This window comes from Lissotriton vulgaris, chromosome 5 (genome assembly GCF_964263255.1).
Source record: "Lissotriton vulgaris chromosome 5, aLisVul1.2, whole genome shotgun sequence".
NCBI lineage: Eukaryota > Metazoa > Chordata > Amphibia > Caudata > Salamandridae > Lissotriton > Lissotriton vulgaris.
Genome location: NC_141693.1, coordinates 1,938,531,726 through 1,938,556,658, shown reverse-complemented (window position 1 = coordinate 1,938,556,658; position 24,933 = coordinate 1,938,531,726). Strand labels below are relative to the sequence as shown.

At 48.7% G+C, this 24,933-nt stretch overlaps 1 protein-coding gene across 1 annotated transcript; it reads left to right on the top strand.

Moving 5' to 3' along the window:
• Positions 1-17,734: 17,734 nt before the first annotated feature.
• Positions 17,735-18,691, top strand: LOC147717807 (uncharacterized protein F54H12.2-like). The gene has a single exon (XM_086919881.1). The coding sequence runs from the start codon at positions 17,735-17,737 to the stop codon at positions 18,689-18,691; it is 957 nt and encodes a 318-aa protein (XP_086776007.1).
• The last annotated feature ends 6,242 nt before the right edge of the window (positions 18,692-24,933 follow it).

The following is a 24,933-nucleotide window of genomic DNA, read 5'->3' as shown; positions in this document are numbered from 1 at the left end:
TAGTTTGTCGGTGTTACACATAAACTTACTCCACTTTAGACGCCTGCCACAAGTGGCAACAGTAATCCCCTGTGGGCGGCTTAGAAAGGCTGGCAGTACTTCAATGTGCCAAGGATTTTTTAGGGATAAGGAGAGTGGGTTATGGTCGCTCTCTATGGTATTGGTAATAACCATGTCGTTAACATGGCTCCAGAGGCCCCTAGCCAGCAGAATATAGTCAATCCGTGTGCATTGGCCAACTCTGTTGAATGTGGGAGCACCCAGGGGGTCAGATCGAGTGCGACCATTAGCAGCTCTTAATCCAAACTCCAGTGTGAGTGCATTTAGATGGATTGCACTGCGAGTCCTGCGCTTAATGGGTGGGATAGAGAGGGTAGGGATACCCCATCTACTATCCTCTTCTCCTAGGTCTGGTATTCCTTCTAGGGGGAGCGGTTCATATGTACAATTAAAATCCCCAGCTACTAGGATATGACCATATCCACTCTGCTCTCCCAGCTGAGCCTCAAGCTCCATCATTGTGGGTGAAATGCTCCCATTTTTTGTTCCCCTGATGTAAACATTGTAAAGGTCAACAGCTATACTTCCCCGTAGGCCCAGTAGGGAGACACCAAGGATATCCGGAGTTCCTGCCTTCTTGGTGGTTATCCTGCAATTAAGCAGGGTACTTATCCAAATAATTAGCCCCCCCGATGGCCGCCCCTTCCCTGCCTTAGATTTTATTGCTGGTGTGAAAAAGGTGACAAACCCCACCCGGTGCAGTGGTTCAGTGGCCCATGTCTCTTGAAATATACAGATTTTGTGGGCATCAACCCGAGCGTTCCACTCTGGGAGGCCTAGTTTCCTTGAGATCCCAGCAAGGTTCCAACTAAGAATTTTCAACTCGCCATGTGCTGAGTCTCCGTCTGGAATCACAGTACAATGGCGGTTGAATGAAACTACACTATCCCTGGTTGGTGTAGGTGATGACACCTCTAAGATTGTAGGGAGAGATGTATCCAGCACTGCGTCCTTCATGACGATATTAGCATGAGGGAGGTCAGTGTCTGAGCCTCCCTTAGAAGAAAGTCAATCAACCTCATCGAGTACACAGTATCTATTTGGGTGGGCAAACTGTGTATAGGAGGGGTTAAGGGACAGAGATGAAAATGGATCCTGCCGTGGCTGTTGCCATTGATGATGATTGGCAGTAGGTGGTGGCTGAGGCGGTTGTTGCCACTGCTGGGTAGGTTGGAAAAAAGGTGGTAAGGGGTGGAAAGGTTGTTGCCACTGGGGGCCCACATGGTGCGGGACAAAAGGTGGAAAGTAGGGCAACTGCTGCCAGTGGTTAGGGGCATATCGGGGGGGACGTAGAGGCTCTTGATTGCTTGGAATGATTGGCCGGTGGAAGTTGGGTCTTGTCGAGTTGGGGAGGAAGTAGGACAAGGGAAGTGGTTTGATCTGGGTGGCAGGACCGCTGTTAGGTGCATTACAAATAAAAGTCGCAGCCCCCACATCCCTGAAATTAACAGTAATTACATCCCCTGGTATTGTTTTCTTGCCCCTACCCACCCAATCCCCTCTACGTACAGTGAGAATTTCCCCACTCATGCTACTAGGTAGTGGTTTGTGTATTTGGAGCCACTGTGCACATTTATTTCTTAACTCTACATAGGTCTCTTTAACTCCTTCCTTCAGTGGGGGGACAGCAGTCAACACAATCACAAAAGGAGAAACTTCTGGTGGCAGACTAATAGACTTGTAGCGAGTCTGCCTTGGCTTAGGGGTTTCAGAGTTACTAGTAGAGTGAGAGGCTAGGATATTCGTAGGTTTCCCTTTGGGACCCGTAGTTTGGGAGGTATTGGATTTGGTACCAACGGCTGTTTGCTGCACAGATGAAGGATTGCTCACCGCTTTTGTATTGGGGATATGTGGCGGCTGAGCTAGGTTGTTCCCTGAATGGGGAGAATGTAATGCAGCTTGGTCCTTGGAAGATGACAAAAGGTTCGTTTTACCAGTTATAGGCTTGATGACCTTGGCTGGCGGTTGGGGGTTGGACAGTAATTCCCCGTGCCCTTGTTGCTGGACAGGCCCAGGCTCATTAGACTTGGTGGACCATTTAGTATTAATGAGCGATGTTAGCCTATCAAGTTTAGAAATCAAGGGTTTAATTTGGGCCGCTATTGTGGCTTCAAGATCATGCTTGAGATCAGTGACCATGTTTTCGACCCAACATGGAATACCAGGCGCTGTGTGTGGAGTAGGTGTTATCAGATTGTGGTTACTAACTTTAGCTTTAATCTTCTCCTTAGGTTTAGACTCCTTAGTTTTGGGTTTGGTCACTGCTTTTGTTGGAATAAAAGTGACCTTTCCCCTGGAATCACTAGGCACATGAGGAGTCGACTTGGCAGTTAGCCCATCCAGGCCCGGCTCCGTCTCTCTGGGTGTCCGACAGGCTTCTAGGTCTGGGGTCGCCTCCAGATCCACAAAGGACGGGTCCGACTCCGAACAGGTAACCGACAAGTCAACAGCACTCGGTACTGTAACAGTGCCTATAGTGGTCAAGGGCAAGGGCAAAGAGCAATTATTCGAAGCTTGCTGAGAGGGTGAATTTGCATTTGCAAGGGAGCCCAGGGAGGAGCGCTTAGCGTTCATAAGGTCCAAGGAGACTCTTTTCTCTAGGAGTACAATGCTCTTATCAATTGTCTCATTTACTCGTGAGATGAAAAGGTCAATAGGACCAGTCACTTGTGCTACCTCCGTAGCTTTTTTGGTACAGCTTCTTGTTTTGTGCCGCATGCTTGGCGTTGGCGATGAAAAGTGCTAAACCAGGTGTTGAGAGGCTATGGCCTCGAAGGGCTAAGCGGCAATCGGCCTACCTGGATGGTGGTTTCAGGGCGATGAGACAGGGTTTCAGGGCCTGGGCCGTCCTCTGCCGTCCTTGAACGGCCTTAAACGGCCCGCTCTTTGCCCGGTCTTCGCCCCGGCCGTTGCCCCGCGCGGGTCCCGCGTGCGCGTTACCCACGCAAGTTATGAAGGCAGGGCAGGAGAAGGGGGCGGGAAGAGGACCAGCTGCGGCCGATCCCCGCCGCTCGGAACGCTGGTCCTCGCAGTCCCGCCTCTACCCTTGTCAGCAGGCTGTTAGAGTCCACAGGGAGCGTTGGTGCACAATGCACAAGTAGAGTTTGAGAAAAGTGATTCTCCCAAGGAAGTCTCGCCTACGAGCGGGCCCCGCGAAGCGGGGGCCGCGAGGCGTTGCAGGAAGGTCGGGCAGCAGCACTCGGGGACAGCGCTTCCTTGTGTGAGGGCTCACAGGGCACACTCGCTCCACAGAGATTTTGAAGGGAGGAGGAGGGGGCGGGAAGAGGACCAGCTGCGGCCGATCCCCGCCGCTCGGAACGCTGGTCCTCGCAGTCCCGCCTCTACCCTTGTCAGCAGGCTGTTAGAGTCCACAGGGCGCGTTGGTGCACAATGCACAAGTAGAGTTTGAGAAAAGTGATTCTCCCAAGGAAGTCTCGCCTACGAGCGGCCCCCGCGAAGCGGGGGCCGCGAGGCGTTGCAGGAAGGTCGGGCAGCAGCACTCGGGGACAGCGCTTCCTTGTGTGAGGGCTCACAGGGCACACTCGCTCCACAGAGATTTTGAAGGGAGGAGGAGGGGGCGGGAAGAGGACCAGCTGCGGCCGATCCCCGCCGCTCGGAACGCTGGTCCTCGCAGTCCCGCCTCTACCCTTGTCAGCAGGCTGTTAGAGTCCACAGGGCGCGTTGGTGCACAATGCACAAGTAGAGTTTGAGAAAAGTGATTCTCCCAAGGAAGTCTCGCCTACGAGCGGCCCCCGCGAAGCGGGGGCCGCGAGGCGTTGCAGGAAGGTCGGGCAGCAGCACTCGGGGACAGCGCTTCCTTGTGTGAGGGCTCACAGGGCACACTCGCTCCACAGAGATTTTGAAGGGAGGAGGAGGGGGCGGGAAGAGGACCAGCTGCGGCCGATCCCCGCCGCTCGGAACGCTGGTCCTCGCAGTCCCACCTCTACCCTTGTCAGCAGGCTGTTAGAGTCCACAGGGCGCGTTGGTGCACAATGCACAAGTAGAGTTTGAGAAAAGTGATTCTCCCAAGGAAGTCTCGCCTACGAGCGGCCCCCGCGAAGCGGGGGCCGCGAGGCGTTGCAGGAAGGTCGGGCAGCAGCACTCGGGGACAGCGCTTCCTTGTGTGAGGGCTCACAGGGCACACTCGCTCCACAGAGATTTTGAAGGGAGGAGGAGGGGGCGGGAAGAGGACCAGCTGCGGCCGATCCCCGCCGCTCGGAACGCTGGTCCTCGCAGTCCCGCCTCTACCCTTGTCAGCAGGCTGTTAGAGTCCACAGGGCGCGTTGGTGCACAATGCACAAGTAGAGTTTGAGAAAAGTGATTCTCCCAAGGAAGTCTCGCCTACGAGCGGCACCCGCGAAGCGGGGGCCGCGAGGCGTTGCAGGAAGGTCGGGCAGCAGCACTCGGGGACAGCGCTTCCTTGTGTGAGGGGATTTTCTAATCCATCGCTCCCATCTGATTCCTACTTGCGGTTCTGATAAGTTGAATGGGAGAGGTCTGCGGTATTGTGCGCTCTGTTTCTCAGTCCTGTGTTCAGTCATCTTCGGGCCTGCAGCTCCTCTTTGATACTTCCTCGGATATTACTTGCTTGTTGCCCTTTTCTTCTCTATTGTTTCCTTCTTTTTAGTTAACTTTCTTTTCTAGTTGGATATTTTGCAACTTTGTTTTCTCTTGCCTTTCCTTCTTTATTCTTCTGCTTGCTTTCATTTGCATTTGCTTGTGCTTTTTCCTGTGCTCTTCTTGGCACTTGTACTCGTTTTGCTCTTTATTTACTTCTCTTTGTTGTCTTATTAGATACGTTCCAACTTTGTTTCCTCTTTCCTTTCCTTCTTTAATTTCTTCTTGCCTTCATTTGCATTTGCTTGTGCTTTTTCCTTTTTTCTGTGCTCTTATTGGCACTTGTATTCGTTTTGCTTTTTATTTCCTGGCCCTAAAATGGCCGCCGGGCCTCTCCAGCTCCCTATTGGGCAAAATTGGCTGACTTCAGAATGGCCGCCGAAATCTCTCGCGATTTCGGTGCCAATCCGGACTTCGCCTGACCTCAAAATGGCCGCTCTCACTCTCGCAAGATTTCTTTCAGTTTCTCGCGCTCGAGGTTTTCATTCTACGCTGTCGGGGCTTCTTACCAGCTTCCCAGTGCTGCCAGGTGATTGTCGATTTGCGTGCTTCACTGGTCCTGTTGCGGCAGGAGTGGGCTCCCGCGCTGTTACTTCTTTCCGCTCACTCGAACCAGGTTGGGCTACTGGCTTCGATTTTCTTTCTTTACCGGGAGTAGTATACGGGTGTAGCTTTCATCACCATTCATTTTTTGACAGGTGGGAACGCCCCGCGGAAGTGACGTAGGAGCCGGAAGTCCCTCCCCGGAAGTCCCTGGCCGGAAGTCCCTGGCCGGAAGTCCCCGGCTGGATTTCCAGGGCCGGAAGTCCAGGGCCGGTAGTCCAGGGTCTGAGGGAGCCCCCCAGAGGGGCAGTGGTGAAAGCGGGGCAGGTGTAGGGTGCGAGTGTCCTTCACACAGGAATTATTGGATGTGTGTCAAGGGGTGTAGAGGGCTGGTGTGAGGTGCCTAGGGTTAGCGGCAAGGCATCCAGTAGGGCCTACAGGGGTGTTTAGGGTTGTAGGATGGATGAGCAGAGACTTACCTGTGTGCGCCATGTTTGTTGGGCCAGCAGGATCATGTCTGGGCATGCAGGAACATGTCTGGGCATGTCCAGTGGCTAGTAGCGGCTGCAGCCGGATGTTGCTTGAGCGGCGGCGTGGTCCATCTGTGGAATGGGAGTCCTAGAGTGTTGCAGGGTGTTTTTTGGGCAATAGGCCAGCCCCCAGGAGGCGTGCCTGTTGCCGATGGAGTTCCTGAGTGGTGGCCTGAGGCGTGGTGGCGTGCCATAGGCAGCAGAGGGCAGGAAAGCCATTGGTCCTAAAAGAGGAGGGAAGTTAGGCCATTGGATTGCGATGGTGGTAATTTTGCCGCCTAATTTTAAAAAGTCTATGGGTGAAAATGACAGCATTTATGAAAATAAAAATGAAAATTAAATGCAAAGTCCATTAGGGTGACGTAGAAGGACACACCCATTTATGAGCTAACATTGTATATAAGGAGGCCCTTAACTCATAGGGTTATACCATTCGGCAAGCGAGACCCTGAGTATCATGAAGCGGTACAACTACATTGCCTCGAGGGATCCCCGGGAACAAGGGGTGAACCCTACTGACAAATATTTTCGGCACTTGAGCCCTCTGGTAATAGATGAGCAGACGCTGCAAGAGGCCCCTAAAGAGGAGAGCGTCCAAGTTTCAGGTTATCATGAGGACCTGTGTCGGCGGATGGCCTCACTGAGCTTGAGGATCGACCGCAGCTAATATCACCTATTAAGGTGTCATCAAGCGCCAGCCAGGCCTCAAGTCAAGAGGAAAACTTTGAAAATAGTGTCACAGAAATGGAAGTTTTGGAAGAAACTATAATCTCACCACAGTACCAGATGTATGAAGATATGAGGTCCCCGGAGGAGGAATCAAGGGCAAGTGCCGCCGGTGGTCAGCACGGTGCTGAAATCAGCGACGATCAGGAGCCGATGGACATTGACATCTCCCAAGATTTCAGAGCGGCAGCCGAAGCCACTTCAGATGTGGAGGTTAGTATTATCTTAATGTAGATAGTTTAAACATTTGTGATGCCTTATTTATTTTTATTTCTTGTTAACTAATCCCTTTTCTTTCTTTTTTGAACAGCAGAATGCAGGAGAAAATTGCACTGAGGTTGAGGAGACTTCAGGGGCTGCTAAGACCTTCATTATGAACTGCTTGTGCTGTTCAAAACAGATCGAATGTTCCACCAGCCAAAACAATGAACTGTGTAAGGACTATAAAAAAGCATTGGACTTCATAGATCTTGAAAAAGAGACCATATGTGTAACCTGTTTGGATAGAGAACATGTGAAGGCCTTTGCAGCCAGCGTTGTGTATGCCTGTCTCAAGAGAGACTTTTATTCTAGATGTTATGGTCATAAAATTAAGGATCCACAACAGACTGCTCATGACTGCCTGTATCCATCTTACACGGCTGAAACAGCCCGCTATATATGTCATTTGATAGACCCCTGTAAGTTATATAAACTGTTAAAGTCTGTGTACAGGACTGCAGCCCCAAAAAGCGGCAGACCGGCTCTCATTAGGATCTTGTCACAGGCCATCAGAGAAATCCAAAATGCATATCATATTCGAGCAAAACTTTCTAACATGAGGGGTCTTTGCAGATCTATTATTAGAAAGAGGGTGGAGCGATCTATAGAAAAACATGCTGTAGATGTTTATTATAAAAATAGAAAACAGATGGGGTGTATGCATCCCCTAAAAGTTTTATTTTAAAATTTAAATAAAGAGATAGCCTATATTGCGGTGTTGTACAAAGAACCACAGCATTATTGCTTGAATGTTAAGATATGTTGAAAAAGGCTGATGTTATAAGCTACTGTTTGACTGTTTAATACTTATTTTCAGGATATGGAAGTGGAGGTGGCTATCCAGGATTCTTATGAGTCATCGCCGGAATACCTATGTATCGCTAAGGTGTTATATGATTTGCTTAAAGAAAGAATCGCTGAATTACATCCATCAAGCTTAGGCTTTTCAAAAATGGTCCGATTGCTAGAGGCCCACAGCCACGGTAGCCCCAGATGCTTATGCGGATTCGGTGCAAGTATGTGGGCCCCTGTGAAGGATGTATTTTGGAGCAACTATATATACTATATGAGAGGCTTAATCCTGCCCCGGAGGGCCAGCTTAAATTTAGCCTTTGAGCTCCTAACTGATGATTATTTTAAAAGCAAAGGTTTGCTGCTGTGCGAGAGAGAATTGTATGAACTATTGACAGCAGCTAGTATCCTTGCAGTGTAGAGTTATTGGAGGGGTGATAGGGTTAACCTATACAGTGCTATGGACAATATAGCTTTAAAAATATCAAGATGTGTGACTCTACGACGACAGCTGAGACAAGCGCCACAATTCTGCACTCCTTTTTAATGTTGGGGCCATAGACAATGTAAACTTGTAAACTCTGGAATGATGATATCTTGTTATCTTATTTACTTATAATAAACTGTCTATACACAAAACAAGCGTCTTTCATTTTGTGGTTCAGAAGTGTTAACATGTCGGGGGGTGTTAAAGAAGTTTTATTATGATACAAAGGATGTCTCGAGCTTTGGCAGTGGTGAAGCATTGTTTAAAAGGGCTAAAGCTGAAAAGGAACGCATCAGCAGAACCCAAGTGCAGGAGTGGCTATCCGGTGAAGAAGCCTATTCACTACATAAGCCTGCGCGGAGACGTTTTAAGAGGAGACCCACTATTGTTAATGCTCAATTAGACTATCAATGGCAGGCCGACATAATAAGTCTACAAGATCTGGCAAAACATAATAATGGATCCAGTGGGGGGGCGGAGCTAGCCGGCAAGCGAAATGGCTGCCTAGTCCCGCAGCTCCGCCGTGCATCGCCCTGACAATCCTGAAATATCCTTCACCAGCAGAGTAACCTGGCAGAATCCAGATCCCACCCAATCTCCCAGCAAGCGGGTACCTAGCGGTGGCTCCGACGGCGCTGGGGACAGTGTGGTGCGGCCAGACGAGACGGAGTCCGCAACGCGGCGTGTCTGGGCCACAAGCAGCGGGGCCGAGTGAGAACGCCAGCCGGCTGGCGTCACCCGACGTGCGGCCGCGGACTGCGCGGGCTGCCGGTCCGGCGCCCCTCCCCCCTCACGTCGCTGGAGTGAGGCATCTAGACTGACTGCGGCCCCCTTCCCGGCCCCGTCGACTGGATCCGGCGCGATGGGACCTTGGGGGCTGCCCTTGACCCGCGAGCGGACGTGGGAGGACGGTGAGGTGCGCGATCCCCCCCCACACCCCCCCCTGAGCGCAACAGAGGTCCCGGGGAGTGCAGCGGGGACTCTTTAGCGGGCCGATTTGGAAGCCCCCCCCCCGCAGACAGAGTGCTTCGGAGAATCGGGCGTGGGGCGAAATCGGAGAAGATCCTCGAGGCGAAGGGGTCGCCCCCCCCCCCCCCCCCCCCTGGATTGTGCAGAACTCTCTCCTGGCGCCGAAGGTGCTGTACTGTGTGGCTCCGGACCCCACCTGCGGGCGGCTGGAGCGACGCACTCGTGTAGTGGGGAGTCCCCCTTGAACCTCTGTGGGCGCAGACCTCCTGGACCCTCGGTTGGGTTACACGGAGGCTTGTGCTTTGGGGGCCTTGTGGTGCCACGGCGATCGACGAGATTGGTGTGAACTTGGTGCCCCCCCCGCGTGCTGATCCGCTCCCCCCCCCCCTCCTCCAAGTGGCGGCTTGGGCTTCGAGGGACACAAACCAGTGCGGAGACCCTGCCTTTCCTTGCGCTCTTTACTACCTGGCAGTCCCCCCATACTCCGCAGCGCACAGCAGTCGGTTGCTGAGAGACAATGGGCAAGGGGGACAGAACACAGAGCAAGCTGCCCTTCTCCCAAAAACGGCTGCTCCAACAAAGCCCGGCAACGGAGGATGGCCCCACAACCCACACAGAGACGGCTAGAAACGACGACTTAGACCTAAAGACTATGCTAATGTCCATGGAACAAGGCATACAATCCAGTATTTCGGCCCTAGGGTCCAAGATTGACGCCATGTCATATAGGATTGACCTGATGGCGGAACGCTTAGACAAGCACGCAGAAAGACATGACATGGCGGAAAGGCGGATGACGGAGGTCGAGGAGGCCCAAACGGACCTGAACACGGCGCAGAAGAAAATGGAGAGAATGATGCAGGTCCTGAGTGACAAGACAGAAGATTTGGAAGCGCGCTCGCGACGCTGCAATCTACGCATCACGGGCCTTCCGGAGAGCACCTCTACTGGTCCCATGGAACGCTTTGTGGAAGATCTCCTCACGAAACTGTTGGGGGACGGAGTATTCTCGGCCATGTTCACAGTTGAGAGGGCCCACCGGTCGTTGGCCCCCAAGCCGCAGCCTGGCGTGCCACCGCGCCCAATCATAGCGAAACTCCTCAACTACCGGGACAGAGACACTGCGCTCCGCCTGGCAAGGACCAAACAACACCTGCAATATGAGGGATCCGCCATTTCGATATATCCGGACTTTACAGCAAAAGTCCAAGAGGAACGGAAACAGTTCATCCCCCATAAGAAGCGGCTCAGAGAGTTGGGTTTAGACTACGCTTTACTGTAACCAGCCAAACTCCGCGTCAACAAGGGTGGACACTCACATATCTTCACTGATCCCAAGGCACTGCAGCAGGCGATGAAGAGGTGGGCGAAGGAACAGAAATCGAACTCCGAACAGCCGACCGAGGACGAGGACGCCGATAGCCGACTGAATGAACAAGACTGAACATCGTTCCTGTCGGCTTCTACTTTATCCCTGTGAGTGGGGGTCTTTGGGTCGGGAGCGTGCTGTTTCTCCTTCCTGCAGGAGAGCTGGACCGATCGAGGACCTCTGTGATCACTGTTGACCGCACAGATAAGTAGTAATGCGGAGGGGTTGCGGGGGGTTGGGGGGGGGGGGGGGACATCCTGTTGGGGATTTATGCTTCTTCTGTTCTGGGGACGAGTGGTGGCCCGGTGCGAGGGCCCGGCCACTGGCCTCTCCAAGATGAGGATCCTGGACCTGGGACTTATGGGCAAGGTCAATTGAGGCGAGGCGAATGTTGGACAATCCTCAGGGTTACAACTGCTGCGAGACTTTGGGGTGCTGTGCACGGCGGGAGCGGGTGGATGAGCAAACGAGCGATCTGAGAAGTGGGTAGAGACTATGTCACTCGGCTCTCTGCTGCCCTGCGCGCTTAGCACACTGTTTTGGTTGAGGACCCTGGTTGGGGAGGGTCTGTTGGGGGGGGGGGGGAGAGATGCTGTCGGACCAGGTTGGGGTGGGTCTGCTGTGGGTGGGGGGGTCGAGGTGTTTTGGGGTCGGTGGTTACTGGAGATTTGCTGTTTTGGTGGTTCCAGAGTTTGGGGGAGCTGGGGAGGGGGGGGGTTGGGGGGCACGGAAGGGGGGGGTCTGTCCTTGAAACGTTCATTGCACCACTCAGTTGCCTCGGGGAATGCCAGTGATGTAATTGTATTGTCCTGTTGTATTTCATATGTCAGCCCCAATGGCAGATGACCGGGCGACGGCTTCGGCCTCCTTCGCCGATACCTTGAAGGTTTTAACTTGGAATGTTAGGGGTCTTAACGACCACAGAAAATTAAGGAAGGTACTCCACTACCTGCAAAGATACCAAGTAGATCTCGCTCTGATCCAGGAAACACATCTACCCCTCACGAGTAAGTTGCTGCAGCATAGGGGCCTCTTGGGCAATTCTATTGCGGCGGGCTACACCACACATTCCAGAGGGGTACTGACGTGGGTGAACCCTCGCTCCAAATTGGCTCTGCAACCGATCGCTGCAGACCCCGAGGGCCGCTATCTTATATCCAGATGTGTGGGGAAGGGACACGCTCTAACCATAGTAAATGTGTACGGTCCGAACTACGATTCCCCGGACTTCTATACCAGGCTAGCTCAGAGTTGTAGGCAATACTCTTCCACTTCCATGATCTGGGGTGGAGACTTTAACTTGGTCCTCAACCCCGGACTGGATAGATCGGCGGGGCCCATGCGAAAACCCGCTGCGGCGGCAATGGCTCTTACAGCTGAGCTGCTGACCCTAAATATGGTAGATGTGTGGAGGTCTCGCAACTTGGGTAAGGGTGGGTACACACACTACTCCTCCTTTCACGATATTCACACCAGAATCGACTACTGGCTGGCCTCTCACTCCATTACTGGTCAAATTGTAGAATGCACCGTGCTCGCGCGAACCCTGTCTGACCACTCACCTATACTATTGACATTAGAGGCGCCACGGCGTGGGATCCCCCCGTTTATTTGGCGCTTCCCGCCTTACGCCCTGCTGGACGACGCGTTCCGGGGAGAGGTGGCGGAAGAGATCGACCTCTTCTTCGAGAAGAACTTGGGCTCTGTGGAAAACTTCCAAACTGTCTGGGAGGAATTTAAGGTTTTTATTCGTGGGGTGGTAATGGCCAAGCACTCCGGTGTTCTAAAGGCGATTCGGCAGCGGCTTCAGGCCTTGGAATCCCAACTAGCCGCTTTGGAGGCGCGCCTCCTTACAGACCCCGATCCCGCGGTGACCACCCAAATTCGGACTCTGGTCTCAGAATTCAATGAGGAAGCAGACAGGGAGGTCTGTTTTATGGGGAAGTATGCCTCAGCGAGAACCTATGGGGAAGCTGAGCGCCCCAGCTCCCTCCTGGCCAGAATACTGCGAGAGGAAAAGAGCTCCCCCCGACTGACGGAATTGGATGCCACGGGAGGGTCCACGGCCACGACAGAAGCAGATATCATCTCTGTTTTCCGTAACTACTACTCCGAACTATATGCTTCCAAGTCCGTAAACCTGGAACCAGACATAGACGACTACCTAGAACACATTCAATTGCCGTTTATAGCGCAATCGGACAGGGAGTTCCTCATGGCGCCTATTCAGGCGGACGAGGTCTCTGAAGCATTGGCCTCCATGCGGTCACATAGCACTCCCGGAGTCGATGGCCTGACAGCGGGGTTTTATAAAGCTTTCCAGGCAAAACTAATTCCACATTTGCTGTCTCTGTTTGACGAAATAGGTGAACAAGGCAGCATGCCAGGAACGATGAGGAAGGCCCAGTTGGTCACCATCTTGAAACCGGGCAAACCCCCAAACCTTTGCAATTCATACAGACCGATCTCCCTCCTAAATGTTGACACGAAACTTTATGCTAAAGTGCTGGCCGCCCGACTATCCCTCATAGCACCGGAGATAGTGGACCCGGAACAGGCCGGCTTCGTCCCCGGGCGGAACCTGTCCTATAACATTCGAACGGTCCTAGGCACGATGCAACACATCCGTCAAGACGCGAAAGCGGTGGCTGTCTTCCTGGACATGGAGAAGGCGTTCGACTCCGTCGAATGGCCATTCATGATCCGCGTACTCTGCCGCATGGGTCTGGGGGAGCAGTTTTTACAGATGATTGGTGCTCTATACTGGAGGCCGGTAGCGAGGGTGCGTCTTGGTGATCGGGACCCTTTCCCATTAGCAGGGGAACAAGGCAGGGATGCCCTCTGTCTCCGCTGTTATACGCTCTAGTGGCGGAACCACTGGCGTGCGCTCTGCGAGAATACCATTGGTATCGGGGGGTTAGCTTCCCTTCCTACAAAATCGTCATCTCTACTTACGCAGACGACACGTTACTCTACGTTCAGAACCCGGAATCGAACCTTGCCCCGGTTCTCCGAGAGGTGGTCCGTTTTGGCGCCCTCTCAGGCTTGCGAGTGAACTGGGAGAAATCAGCGGTATTTCCCCTGACCCCAGTGACGGACCGCTTCGACATGGACTACCCGCTCAACTGGACCACGGATCCCGTACGATATCTGGGCGTTATGATCCACACCGACCCTGAAGTGCTCTTCAGTGAAAACTACGGGGTAGCCTTCAGTAGGTGTGAAGACGATGTGGAACGCTGGTGCAGGGTTCCGCTCTCCTTAATGGGCCGGGTGGCCATCATGAAAATGGTGCTCCTGCCTCGATTCTTGTTCTTGTTCTCCACCCTGCCCATAGTGCTCTCGCGGACCTTTTTTCGCAATGTGACGAAACTAATGACCAGACTGGCCTGGGGAGGTAAGCAGCCGCGCGTAAGCTGGAACACGCTCACACTGCCATACGAGCTGGGAGGGCTCGTGGCGCCCGACTTGGAACGGTACTATAGAGTGGCCCAAGCTGCACATTTGCATACGTGGATCCACGGAGACGGGAATATCCCGCACGTTCGGATGGAGCGGCTATTTGCGGATCCTCTTCCGCTCCCAGCCACAGTCTGTACCCCTGCGGACCGCCGAGTGGGCGTCCTAGATTCCATAACGGCCACAAACCATGCATGGAATGAGTTGTTAAAAGCTAGGGGTGAAGCGCTATTATATTCCCCCGCGATGGCGGTGGAGTGGCTGCAATGGCTGGCTCCCATCGGAGACGGGAACGTTATTCGTGCACTTCATAACCTCGGGATCAAGACGGTGGGCGCATTGTTTGTGGATGGCCAGGCCAAAACATGGGACCAGGTGGCCCTGGAGGTGGAACACCCGACCCAGCTGCAGCGGTTCCAATTTCATAGACTTAGAGGAGCCTTGAGGGAAGTCCTAGGGCCAGATATGACGGAGCCACCGGACATTCCGGAACTTGCTTACGTCATCGCCCACCCCTCCCCACGGCACTTGACGACGCACCTGTACAGGTGTATTGCTCCACACAGGGCGCAGGAACCCTCCAAAGCCCGATTAGCCTGGCAGAGGGACCTGGACATAGATATCGACGACGCAATGTGGATGTACTGCTGCAGTAATACCAAAAAAGTGTCTCTGAATGGCAGACACAGGCTAATTTATTTCAAATTTTTGCAGCGAGTGTATTACACTCCCGAACGTCTACACCGCTATGGCCTCCGTCAATCTCCAGAATGTGAGCGATGTCACACACCGGTGGCAGACTTCCTGTATATGGCATGGAGTTGCCGCAAGATTCAAGAGTTCTGGATTGCGGTCTTTTCGGAACTCAGTGAAATACTAGAGCACGAGCTGCGGATCGATCCAGCTCTGGCGCTGCTTGGCTACTTGAAGCCTCTGCCGATGGCGAGTAGGCGGTTGGTGGATATGGGTTTGTTGCTGGCGAAGCGCACGGTGGCACAGTGTTGGATGAGAGGACCGACCCCGACTAAAAAACGATGGGCCAGAGACATGGTGTATTGCTGCACGCAAGCGGAGCACTACAGTGAGCTCCTCCCCCCCACCAGCAGGCCGAAAAACTTTTGGGGTTTGTATAACACCTTCAGATATGCTAGGGAGGAGGTAGAGGACACACAGGGTGCCGAGGGAGGGGAAACACAATGATAGCCTTCACCACTTCACTAAAGGGAAGAGGACGACTGAAGGGCTGGTTGGATGGCCGGGTGGAGTATTGATAGCCGGCTGTCACAAGACAGGAGACGTGTGGGAGATTTTGAGTTCCGGAAAAGGGATGGGAGTTAGTGCTTCCTTAACACATTCCAGAGGGACTGCACTTGGAGAGTGGGGAGGGGGTCATAGCCGAGGCCTTGCTGTAGAATTGCCTCTATTGAGTGGGTTTGTGGACAAACAGGACGGAGGGGGAGTGGGGGGGGTTGGTTCTTTCGGGGAGTTTGGAGGGTTTATAAAAATACAAAATACACCTACATTTCTGTAAGCGCAGCACCCGTCATGCGTGACCTATCCCCCCACCTTGAGCCAATGGGGAACATCTGCATATTGGCGAGGACGGCTCAGGTGAGGGCTCACGTTCAGCTTACTGGTTGCATTGTGATTTCACGCTGCCGTACCCCTGGGTTGACGGCGTCAAGCTGTGTACATCTTCTTACTGACTGCTCGACTGTTTCCAACATTGTGCTTCGCCAGCCCAGGTGGGTTGTAGGCGGGGAGCTGTGTATGATTTGCATAATACTAATAAAGGTGTTTAAAAAAAATAAAAAAAAATAATGGATCCAGTTACATCTTAACAGTTATAGATGTATTGTCTAAATACGCCTTTGCAGAAGCTCTAAATGATAAAAGTGGAGCAACTGTCACCAAGGCCTTTAAAGTAATCTTTAGGAAGGGCCGAACCCCTCAAAAACTACAAACAGATGCTGGAAAAGAATTTTTAAACAAAACCTTCCAGAAATTATTAAAAGAACATGGGGTACAGCATTTTGTAACCAACACGGAGATAAAAGCAGCTGTTATAGAGCGCTTTAAAAGAACCTTAAAATCTAAACTGTGGAGATACTTCACAGCATACAACACATATCGATATTTACCTGTTTTACAGGATTTTTTAGCTGTTTATAATGCCAGCTATCACAGAACTATCAGAATGGCCCCTGTAGAGGTAACAGCCGACAATTCTCTGGAGGTGTGGAGAAGGGTATACGGCCGTTACTTCAACGCCAAAGTAAAGAAGCCTGTTTTTAAAAAAGGGGATCACGTCAGGGTTTCTAAATTGAAAGGGGTCTTTACTAAAGGTTATCAACAGACATTCAGCGATGAGATATTCATAGTTGATAGTGTTGAGCTTAAAGAAGGCATGTACATTTACAGGTTGAAGGACTACGACAGTGAACCAGTGACAGGTGTTTTTTACAGTGAAGAGTTACAAAAGATCCCAGAGGATGTAAATAGGATTTACAGGGTTGAAAAGATTCTAGAGTGGAGAGGGAGGAGTGCAAAAAAACAGGCCTTTGTTAAATGGCGAGGATGGCCTGAGAAATTTAACAGCTGGGTGCCGGCCAGCTCTCTGCAGGACGTGTGAACGCCTATAGCTCAAAAAGAAGGAGGAAGCAAAATGGAGACATCCTCCTTTTATATTACATTGCCCTCTAACGCATCGTTGGATATGTTCCCTGATAATAAAATATCAAATTACACTGTCAAATTGGCTAAGCCGGTGGATTTGAAAGGGGAATGGGAAGTTGCCCTAACAGAAATACAATACCCTCGTACCTGGAATACTTTTAAGAGGTCTGAATCTAAATTCACTATAGAGAAGTCAAAATCTGAGCCTCTTTACATCATAAGTTTTCCTCACGGGTACTACCCTACAGTTAATGCCGTGGTGGATGCCATTAACAAGACAATAGCCAGTACTGCGGGGCTTTCCGACGTTCAACTGGTGCTAGATAACGTCAGAAGGAAGGTTTTTATTAAAGCACCCAGCCAGGATGCGGTATTTATCACCAGTGGAAAGTTGAGCCGAGTTTTAGGAACGGTCCAACATATAAAAAGCAAACAGGATCCAGATCTGACATGTCCAGATATTGATGGGGGATTTTACACACTCTATGTTTATACAGATATAATAGAACCCCAGAGGGTTGGAGATAGTTACACCCCCCTACTGAGATGGGTTCAGGTGAGGGGTGAAAGCAACACAATAGCTAATATTCAATATATTAAACCTGACTATGTAGCAATTTCTAAAAATCATTTTGACACTATAACAATTATGATCTTTGATGATCAGTCCCAGCCGGTGTCCTTTAAATACGGGAAAGTTATTGTTAAGCTTCATTTCAGACCACGCAGCGGTGGTGACTATTAAGAGCTCAGCATGGGTGCTATGAAAGCCTACGGCAACCCTTCTATGTATAGAGAGTATTACAAGCACCAGGCGGGGTATGGAGGGCCCCCATACTTTCAAGGAGCTCCTGTTATGTATGGGGCGGGTCTAGGAGGTTTTTTCTGGAGTTTGTTCCGAAGGGCCATGCCTTTTTTGAGAAAAGGTTATGAAATTGCAAAACCGCATGTAAAGACAGCTGCCCAGAATATAGCCCAAGATGTGGTAGGGTCTGTGAAGTCTGCTGTAGTTGAACGTATGAACAGACAACCTCAAGAAGGGTCAGGCCTACTGTACAAGCCCCGCCTCAGTATTAAAAGGAAGAGGAGGACGTCCAAGCGCCGTGGGCCCCCTGTGCCCTATAAAAAAAGGAAGTGCTCTTCAAAAAGAGCTCACAAAAGAAGATCCCCAAGGCGGAAGAGAGCTACGAAGAAGAGAGCAGCCTCTAGCCTTAACATTTTCTAAAAGGAGTGACACGCTAAAAGATGGCTTTTGTACACTGCGCTTCGGGCGAATGCGCCAAGTCAGAGTTAGATCTGTTCTCTCTAAAACCAACACAGACCAGTATCGAAAACAGTTTTTTCATGGAGGTATCACCCTTAGCGGCCCTGACGCCACTGGCCCCTATAGTGTTTTACGTATCAGGGTCCACTGATATGTATCTAGATCTCAACAATACTCTGCTACATGTGGTGTGTAAAATTGTGAAAGCAGATGGATCAGATATTGCTGCAACCGCTAAAGTGGCTACCATTGCTTACCCCATGGCGACCATGTTTAATCAGGTGGATATTACCTTGGGTGACAGACTCATCACGCAAAATGACAATATGTACGCCTACAGGGCTTACATAGAGAGTATCCTGAACTACAGTAGCGATGCCTTGGACACACAACTTTCAGCAGGTCTTTTCTACAAAGATACTTACGATAAGTTTGAAAACACTGCCCTGGATGGCCCCAACACAGGTTTTGTAAAAAGAGCAGGGTTTGCTGCAGAGAGTAAAGAGTTTGACCTCCTGGGGCGAATACATTCAGACCTCTTCTTCCAAGATAAACTAATTGTTAATGGCATAGACCTCAAGATCAAACTCAACCGTAACAAAGATGCCTTTTGCCTCATTACTGGGGATGCCGAACACTATAAACTGCTCATACAATCTGCAAGCCTGTATGTAAAGAGAGTGAATGTATCACCAACAGTCAGATTGGCTCACGCTGAGGCTCTACAACTATCTAATGCTAAATATGCCATTGAAAGAGTCTCTATGAAAGTCTACAGCATACCGGCGGGGACCAGATTAACACAGCAGCAAAATTTGTTTCTGGGGCAGCTACCAAAACTTCTCATTATTGGGTTTGTGACAATACAGCTTTTAGTGGGGCATATAACTCCAACCCTTTTAATTTCAAGCACTATGGCATCAACTATGCGGCCCTAGTTCACCGCCTTACTTTTGGATGAAAATTGGATTAAGCTCCACTAGCATCCTTTAAACAACACACAATCGGGAATCAGTGCGCCTTCAATTATTGGAGTGACCGGCCATATCTGCCCGTCTTGGAGGCTGTGTACTGACACTATTAAGGTACCAACTACATGCCCATATAAGAAAACCACGACTACATTGTATGGACCCAGACATATCTTCAAGGCATCACCTACCATGTCCATATAAGAAATAACGACTCCACCATATGGACCCAGATATCGTTTCAAGGAATCCTGTCTGAGACGCGGTGAATTTTTTGGATCACCCAAATCAACGTTTCCTCTACTACCAAGGGGTTATTCAATAATCCCTGGTTGCCTCGTTGTTCGCTCTCTGTCCTGATGAAGACTCGCCATCCCCAGGTCTAAATCACCGTTTGGGAATAAGTCGAGTCGAAACGTCCAACATTGTAGACTGTGCAAAACTATGGACATTGATACATGAACACTACAATGTTGTCAATTATAACTTAAATGGATTTATATTTGCTGGCTAGGTGTCCATTACTGCAATTTTTTGAATAATGTATATGCAGTATTGATTGTTTAAATTATACTCAATTCTCTTTTTCACTACTGTGCAATTTCTTTTCCATTTTTCACTTGCTCACCCCCTTGAATCACACTTTTCCTTTGCACTCTTCTGTCTTGGGGCAACCCGTTTGTTTTTATTGACAAAAATATGCCAAAATTTGAATATATAAAAATTAAATAAGAATATATATTTTTCCAAAACCGTGGTGTTAGGTTTCTTCTCCAAAAGATTTAGTCTTTGTTGTGCAGTTAGCAGACTTATCAAAGGTGCTATTGTTTTGTGAATAATTCATTTTCTGATCAGATCTGTGTACCTCAATCTATAGGTCTCGGACCATTGTTTGTTTATATCTCTAGTTCACGAGGGAGCTGTCATACCTGCAAAGCCATACACGCCTAATTTTGGAACTGGAAATTTTATTAGAGAATATCTTGGATTAGTGTCGATAACTGGGAAGCACCTGCGTGATTCAGGGGTTGTTGTATCACGTGAAGGATATGGCGCAGGCTACACGCTATTTGCCTTTGATCTGACCCCGACATGGAAGATGGGGACCATTACAGCCTGGTTAAAAATGGAAATCTAAAAGCTGAATTCCGCTTTAGCGCGGCCCTAACTACAAATGTGAACATGGTCGTTTTTGCTGTATTTGATAGTGTAATACAGGTTAATCACGCCAGGCAGATTCTGTTTGACTATCTTTGAAAATAATACAAAATGGGCACTGTTCAGATAAGAGCCTTCTTAAGCCGACATAGAGACGCTAAGAAATACTTTTTGAATGTTTATCCCAGCGATGGCTTGCCTAAGGAGATAAGTTATGAAAGACCCCGATCTCTGGTCTTTAACAAAGATCCTCATCATGAACCAGGAACTCACTGGGCTGCTGGACAATGACAGAGTAACTGTGTTTGATAGTCTTGCAGAGTTTCCGGAGCACAGCATCTATACAAAACCTATATTCAAGTATTTAAAAAAAGTGGCTTCTAGAGTAGAATATAACAAGTTGCCTGTACAGGATTCTCTATCTATAACGTGTGGGGAACATTGTACATATTTTATCTGTAAAATGTCAGAGGGTCTAACTTTTAGAAATTTTTTAAATTAATATTCAAGTGATAAAGCCAGCAATGATAGGCTTGTTACCCGGTATATGAAAGAAGGCTTGAAACCTATTCCTAGCATTGTTACAAATGAATACGCTATTTGCCAAAAGTGTAAAGTTTTATAATGCATGTTTGTGTAATGCTCATGTTCAAAAATAAAGAGCAAACCCTGCTCTTTTTACAAAACCTGATCTAGTTTTTGATCTAGATACATATCAGTGGACCCTGATACGTAAAACTCTATAGGGGCCAGTGGCGTCAGGGCCGCTAAGGGTGATACCTCCATGAAAAAACTGTTTTCGATACTGGTCTGTGTTGGTTTTAGAGAGAACAGATCTAACTCTGACTTGGCACATTCGCCCGAAGAGCAGTGTACAAAAGCCATCTTTTAGCGTGTCACTCCTTTTAGAAAATGTTACGGCTAGAGGCTGCTCTCTTCTTCGTAGCTCTCTTCCGCCTTGGGGATCTTCTTTTGTGAGCTCTTTTTGAAGAGCACTTCCTTTTTTTATAGGGCACAGGGGGCCCACGGCGCTTGGACGTCCTCCTCTTCCTTTTAATACTGAGGCGGGGCTTGTACAGTAGGCCTGACCCTTCTTGAGGTTGTCTGTTCATACGTTCAACTGCAGCAGACTTCACAGACCCTACCACATCTTGGGCTATATTCTGGGCAGCTGTCTTTACATGCGGTTTTGCAATTTCATAACCTTTTCTCAAAAAAGGCATGGCCCTTCGGAACAAACTCCGGAAAAAACCTCCTAGACCCGCCCCATACATAACAGGAGCTCCTTGAAAGTATGGGGGCCCTCCATACCCCGCCTGGTGCTTGTAATACTCTCTATACATAGAAGGGTTGCCGTAGGCTTTCATAGCACCCATGCTGAGCTCTTAATAGTCACCACCGCTGCGCGGTCTGAAATGAAGCTTAACAATAACTTTCCCGTATTTAAAGGACACCGGCTGGGACTGATCATCAAAGATCATAATTGTTATAGTGTCAAAATGATTTTTAGAAATTGCTACATAGTCAGGTTTAATATATTGAATATTAGCTATTGTGTTGCTTTCACCCCTCACCTGAACCCATCTCAGTAGGGGGGCGTAACTATCTCCAACCCTCTGGGGTTCTATTATATCTGTATAAACATAGAGTATGTAAAATCCCCCATCAATATCTGGACATGTCAGATCTGGATCCTGTTTGCTTTTTATATGTTGGATCATTCCTAAAACTCGGCTCAACTTTCCACTGGTGATAAATACCGCATCCTGGCTGGGTGCTTTAATAAAAACCTTCCTTCTGACGTTATCTAGCACCAGTTGAACGTCGGAAAGCCCCGCAGTACTGGCTATTGTATTGTTAATGGCATCCACCACGGCATTAACTGTAGGGTAGTACCCGTGAGGAAAACTTATGATGTAAACAGGCTCATATTTTGACTTCTCTATAGTGAATTTAGATTCAGACCTCTTAAAAGTATTCCAGGTACGAGGGTATTGTATTTCTGTTAGGGCAACTTCCCATTCCCCTTTCAAATCCACCGGCTTAGCCAATTTGACAGTGTAATTTGATATTTTATTATCAGGGAACATATCCAACGATGCGTTAGAGGGCAATGTAATATAAAAGGAGGATGTCTCCATTTTGCTTCCTCCTTCTTTTTGAGCTATAGGCGTTCACACGTCCTGCAGAGAGCTGGCCGACACCCAACTGTTAAATTTCTCAGGCCATCCTCGCCATTTAACAAAGGCCTGTTTTTTTGCACCCCTCCCTTTCCACTCTAGAATCTTTTCAACCCTGTAAATCCTATTTACATCCTCTGGGATCTTTTGTAACTCTTCACTGTGAAAAACACCTGTCACTGGTTCACTGTCGTAGTCCTTCAACCTGTAAATGTACATGCCTTCTTTAAGCTCAATCTATCAACTATGAATATCTCATCGCTGAATGTCTGTTGATAACCTTTAGTAAAGACCCCTTTCAATTTTGAAACCCTGACGTGATCCCCTTTTTTAAAAACAGGCTTCTTTACTTTGGCGTTGAAGTAACGGCCGTATACCCTTCTCCACACATCCAGAGAATTGTCGGCTGTTACCTCTACAGGAGCCATTCTGATAGTTCCGTGATAGCTGGCATTATAAACAGCTAAAAAATCCTGTAAAACAGGTAAATATCGATATGTGTTGTATGCTGTGAAGTATCTCCACAGTTTAGATTTTAAGGTTCTGTTAAAGCGCTCTATAACAGCTGCTTTTACCTCCGTGTTGGTTACAAAATGCTGTACCCCATGTTCTTTTAATAATTTCTGGAAGGTTTTGTTTGAAAATTCTTTTCCAGCATCTGTTTGTAGTTTTTGAGGGGTTCGGCCCTTCCTAAAGATTACTTTAAAGGCCTTGGTGACAGTTGCTCCACTTTTATCATTTAGAGCTTCTGCAAAGGCGTATTTAGACAATACATCTATAACTGTTAAGATGTAACTGGATCAATTATTATGTTTTGCCAGATCTTGTAGACTTATTATGTCGGCCTGCCATTGATAGTCTAATTGAGCATTAACAATAGTGGGTCTCCTCTTAAAACGTCTCCACGCAGGCTTATGTAGTGAATAGGCTTCTTCACCGGATAGCCACTCCTGCACTTGGGTTCTGCTGATGCGTTCCTTTTCAGCTTTAGCCCTTTTAAACAATGCTTCACCACTGCCAAAGCTCGAGACATCCTTTGTATCATAATAAAACTTCTTTAACACACCCCGACATGTTAACACTTCTGAACCACAAAATGAAAGACGCTTGTTTTGTGTATAGACAGTTTATTATAAGTAAATAAGATAACAAGATATCATCATTCCAGAGTTTACAAGTTTACATTGTCTATGGCCCCAACATTAAAAAGGAGTGCAGAATTGTGGCGCTTGTCTCAGCTGTCGTCGTAGAGTCACACATCTTGATATTTTTTAAGCTATATAGTCCATAGCACTGTATAGGTTAACCCAATCACCCCTCCAATAACTCTGCACTGCAAGGATACTAGCTGCTGTCAATAGTTCATACAATTCTCTCTCGCACAGCAGCAAACCTTTGCTTTTAAAATAATCATCAGTTAGGAGCTCAAAGGCTAAATTTAAGCTGGCCCTCCGGGGCAGGATTAAGCCTCTCATATAGTATATATAGTTGCTCCAAAATACATCCTTCACAGGGGCCCACATACTTGCACAGCATCCGCATAAGCATCTGGGGCTACCGTGGCTGTGGGCCTCTAGCAATCGGACCATTTTTGAAAAGCCTAAGCTTGATGGATGTAATTCAGCGATTCTTTCTTTAAGCAAATCATATAACACCTTAGCGATACATAGGTATTCCGGCGATGACTCATAAGAATCCTGGATAGCCACCTCCAATTCCATATCCTGAAAATAAGTATTAAACAGTCAAACAGTAGCTTATAACATCAGCCTTTTTCAACATATCTTAACATTCAAGCAATAATGCTGTGGTTCTTTGTACAACACCGCAATATAGGCTATCTCTTTATTTAAATTTTAAAATAAAACTTTTAGGGGATGCATACACCCCATCTGTTTTCTTTTTTTATAATAAACATCTACAGCATGTTTTTCTATAGATCGCTCCACCCTCTTTCTAATAATAGATCTGCAAAGACCCCTCATGTTAGAAAGTTTTGCTCGAATATGATATGCATTTTGGATTTCTCTGATGGCCTGCGACAAGATCCTAATCAGAGCCGGTCTGCCGCTTTTTGGGGCTGCAGTCCTGTACACAGACTTTAACAGTTTATATAACTTACAGGGGTCTATCAAATGACATATATAGCGGGCTGTTTCAGCCGTGTAAGATGGATACAGGCAGTCATGAGCAGTCTGTTGTGGATCCTTAATTTTATGACCATAACATCTAGAATAAAAGTCTCTCTTGAGAAAGGCATACACAACGCTGGCTGCAAAGGCCTTCACATGTTCTCTATCCAAACAGGTTACACATATGGTCTCTTTTTCAAGATCTATGAAGTCCAATGCTTTTTTATAGTCCTTACACAGTTCATTGTTTTGGCTGGTGGAACTTTCGATCTGTTTTGAACAGCACAAGCAGTTCATAATGAAGGTCTTAGCAGCCCCTGAAGTCTCCTCAACCTCAGTGCAATTTTCTCCTGCATTCTGCTGTTCAAAAAAGAAAGAAAAGGGATTAGTTAACAAGAAATAAAAATAAATAAGGCATCACAAATGTTTAAACTATCTACATTAAGATAATACTAACCTCCACATCTGAAGTGGCTTTGGCTGCCGCTCTGAAATCTTGGGAGATGTCAATGTCCATCGGCTCCTGATCGTCGCTGATTTCAGCACCGTGCTGACCACCGGCGGCACTTGCCCTTGATTCCTCCTCCGGGGACCTCATATCTTCATACATCTGGTACTGTGGTGAGTTTATAGTTTCTTCCAAAACTTCCATTTCTGTGACACTATTTTCAAAGTTTTCCTCTTGACTTGAGGCCTGGCTGGCGCTTGATGACACCTTAATAGGTGATATTAGCTGCAG

What these genes read in the sequence shown, in the direction of transcription:
- LOC147717807 (XM_086919881.1), top strand. Translation starts at nt 17,735, where the DNA reads ATGGCTTTTGTACACTGCGCTTCGGGCGAATGCGCCAAGTCAGAGTTA.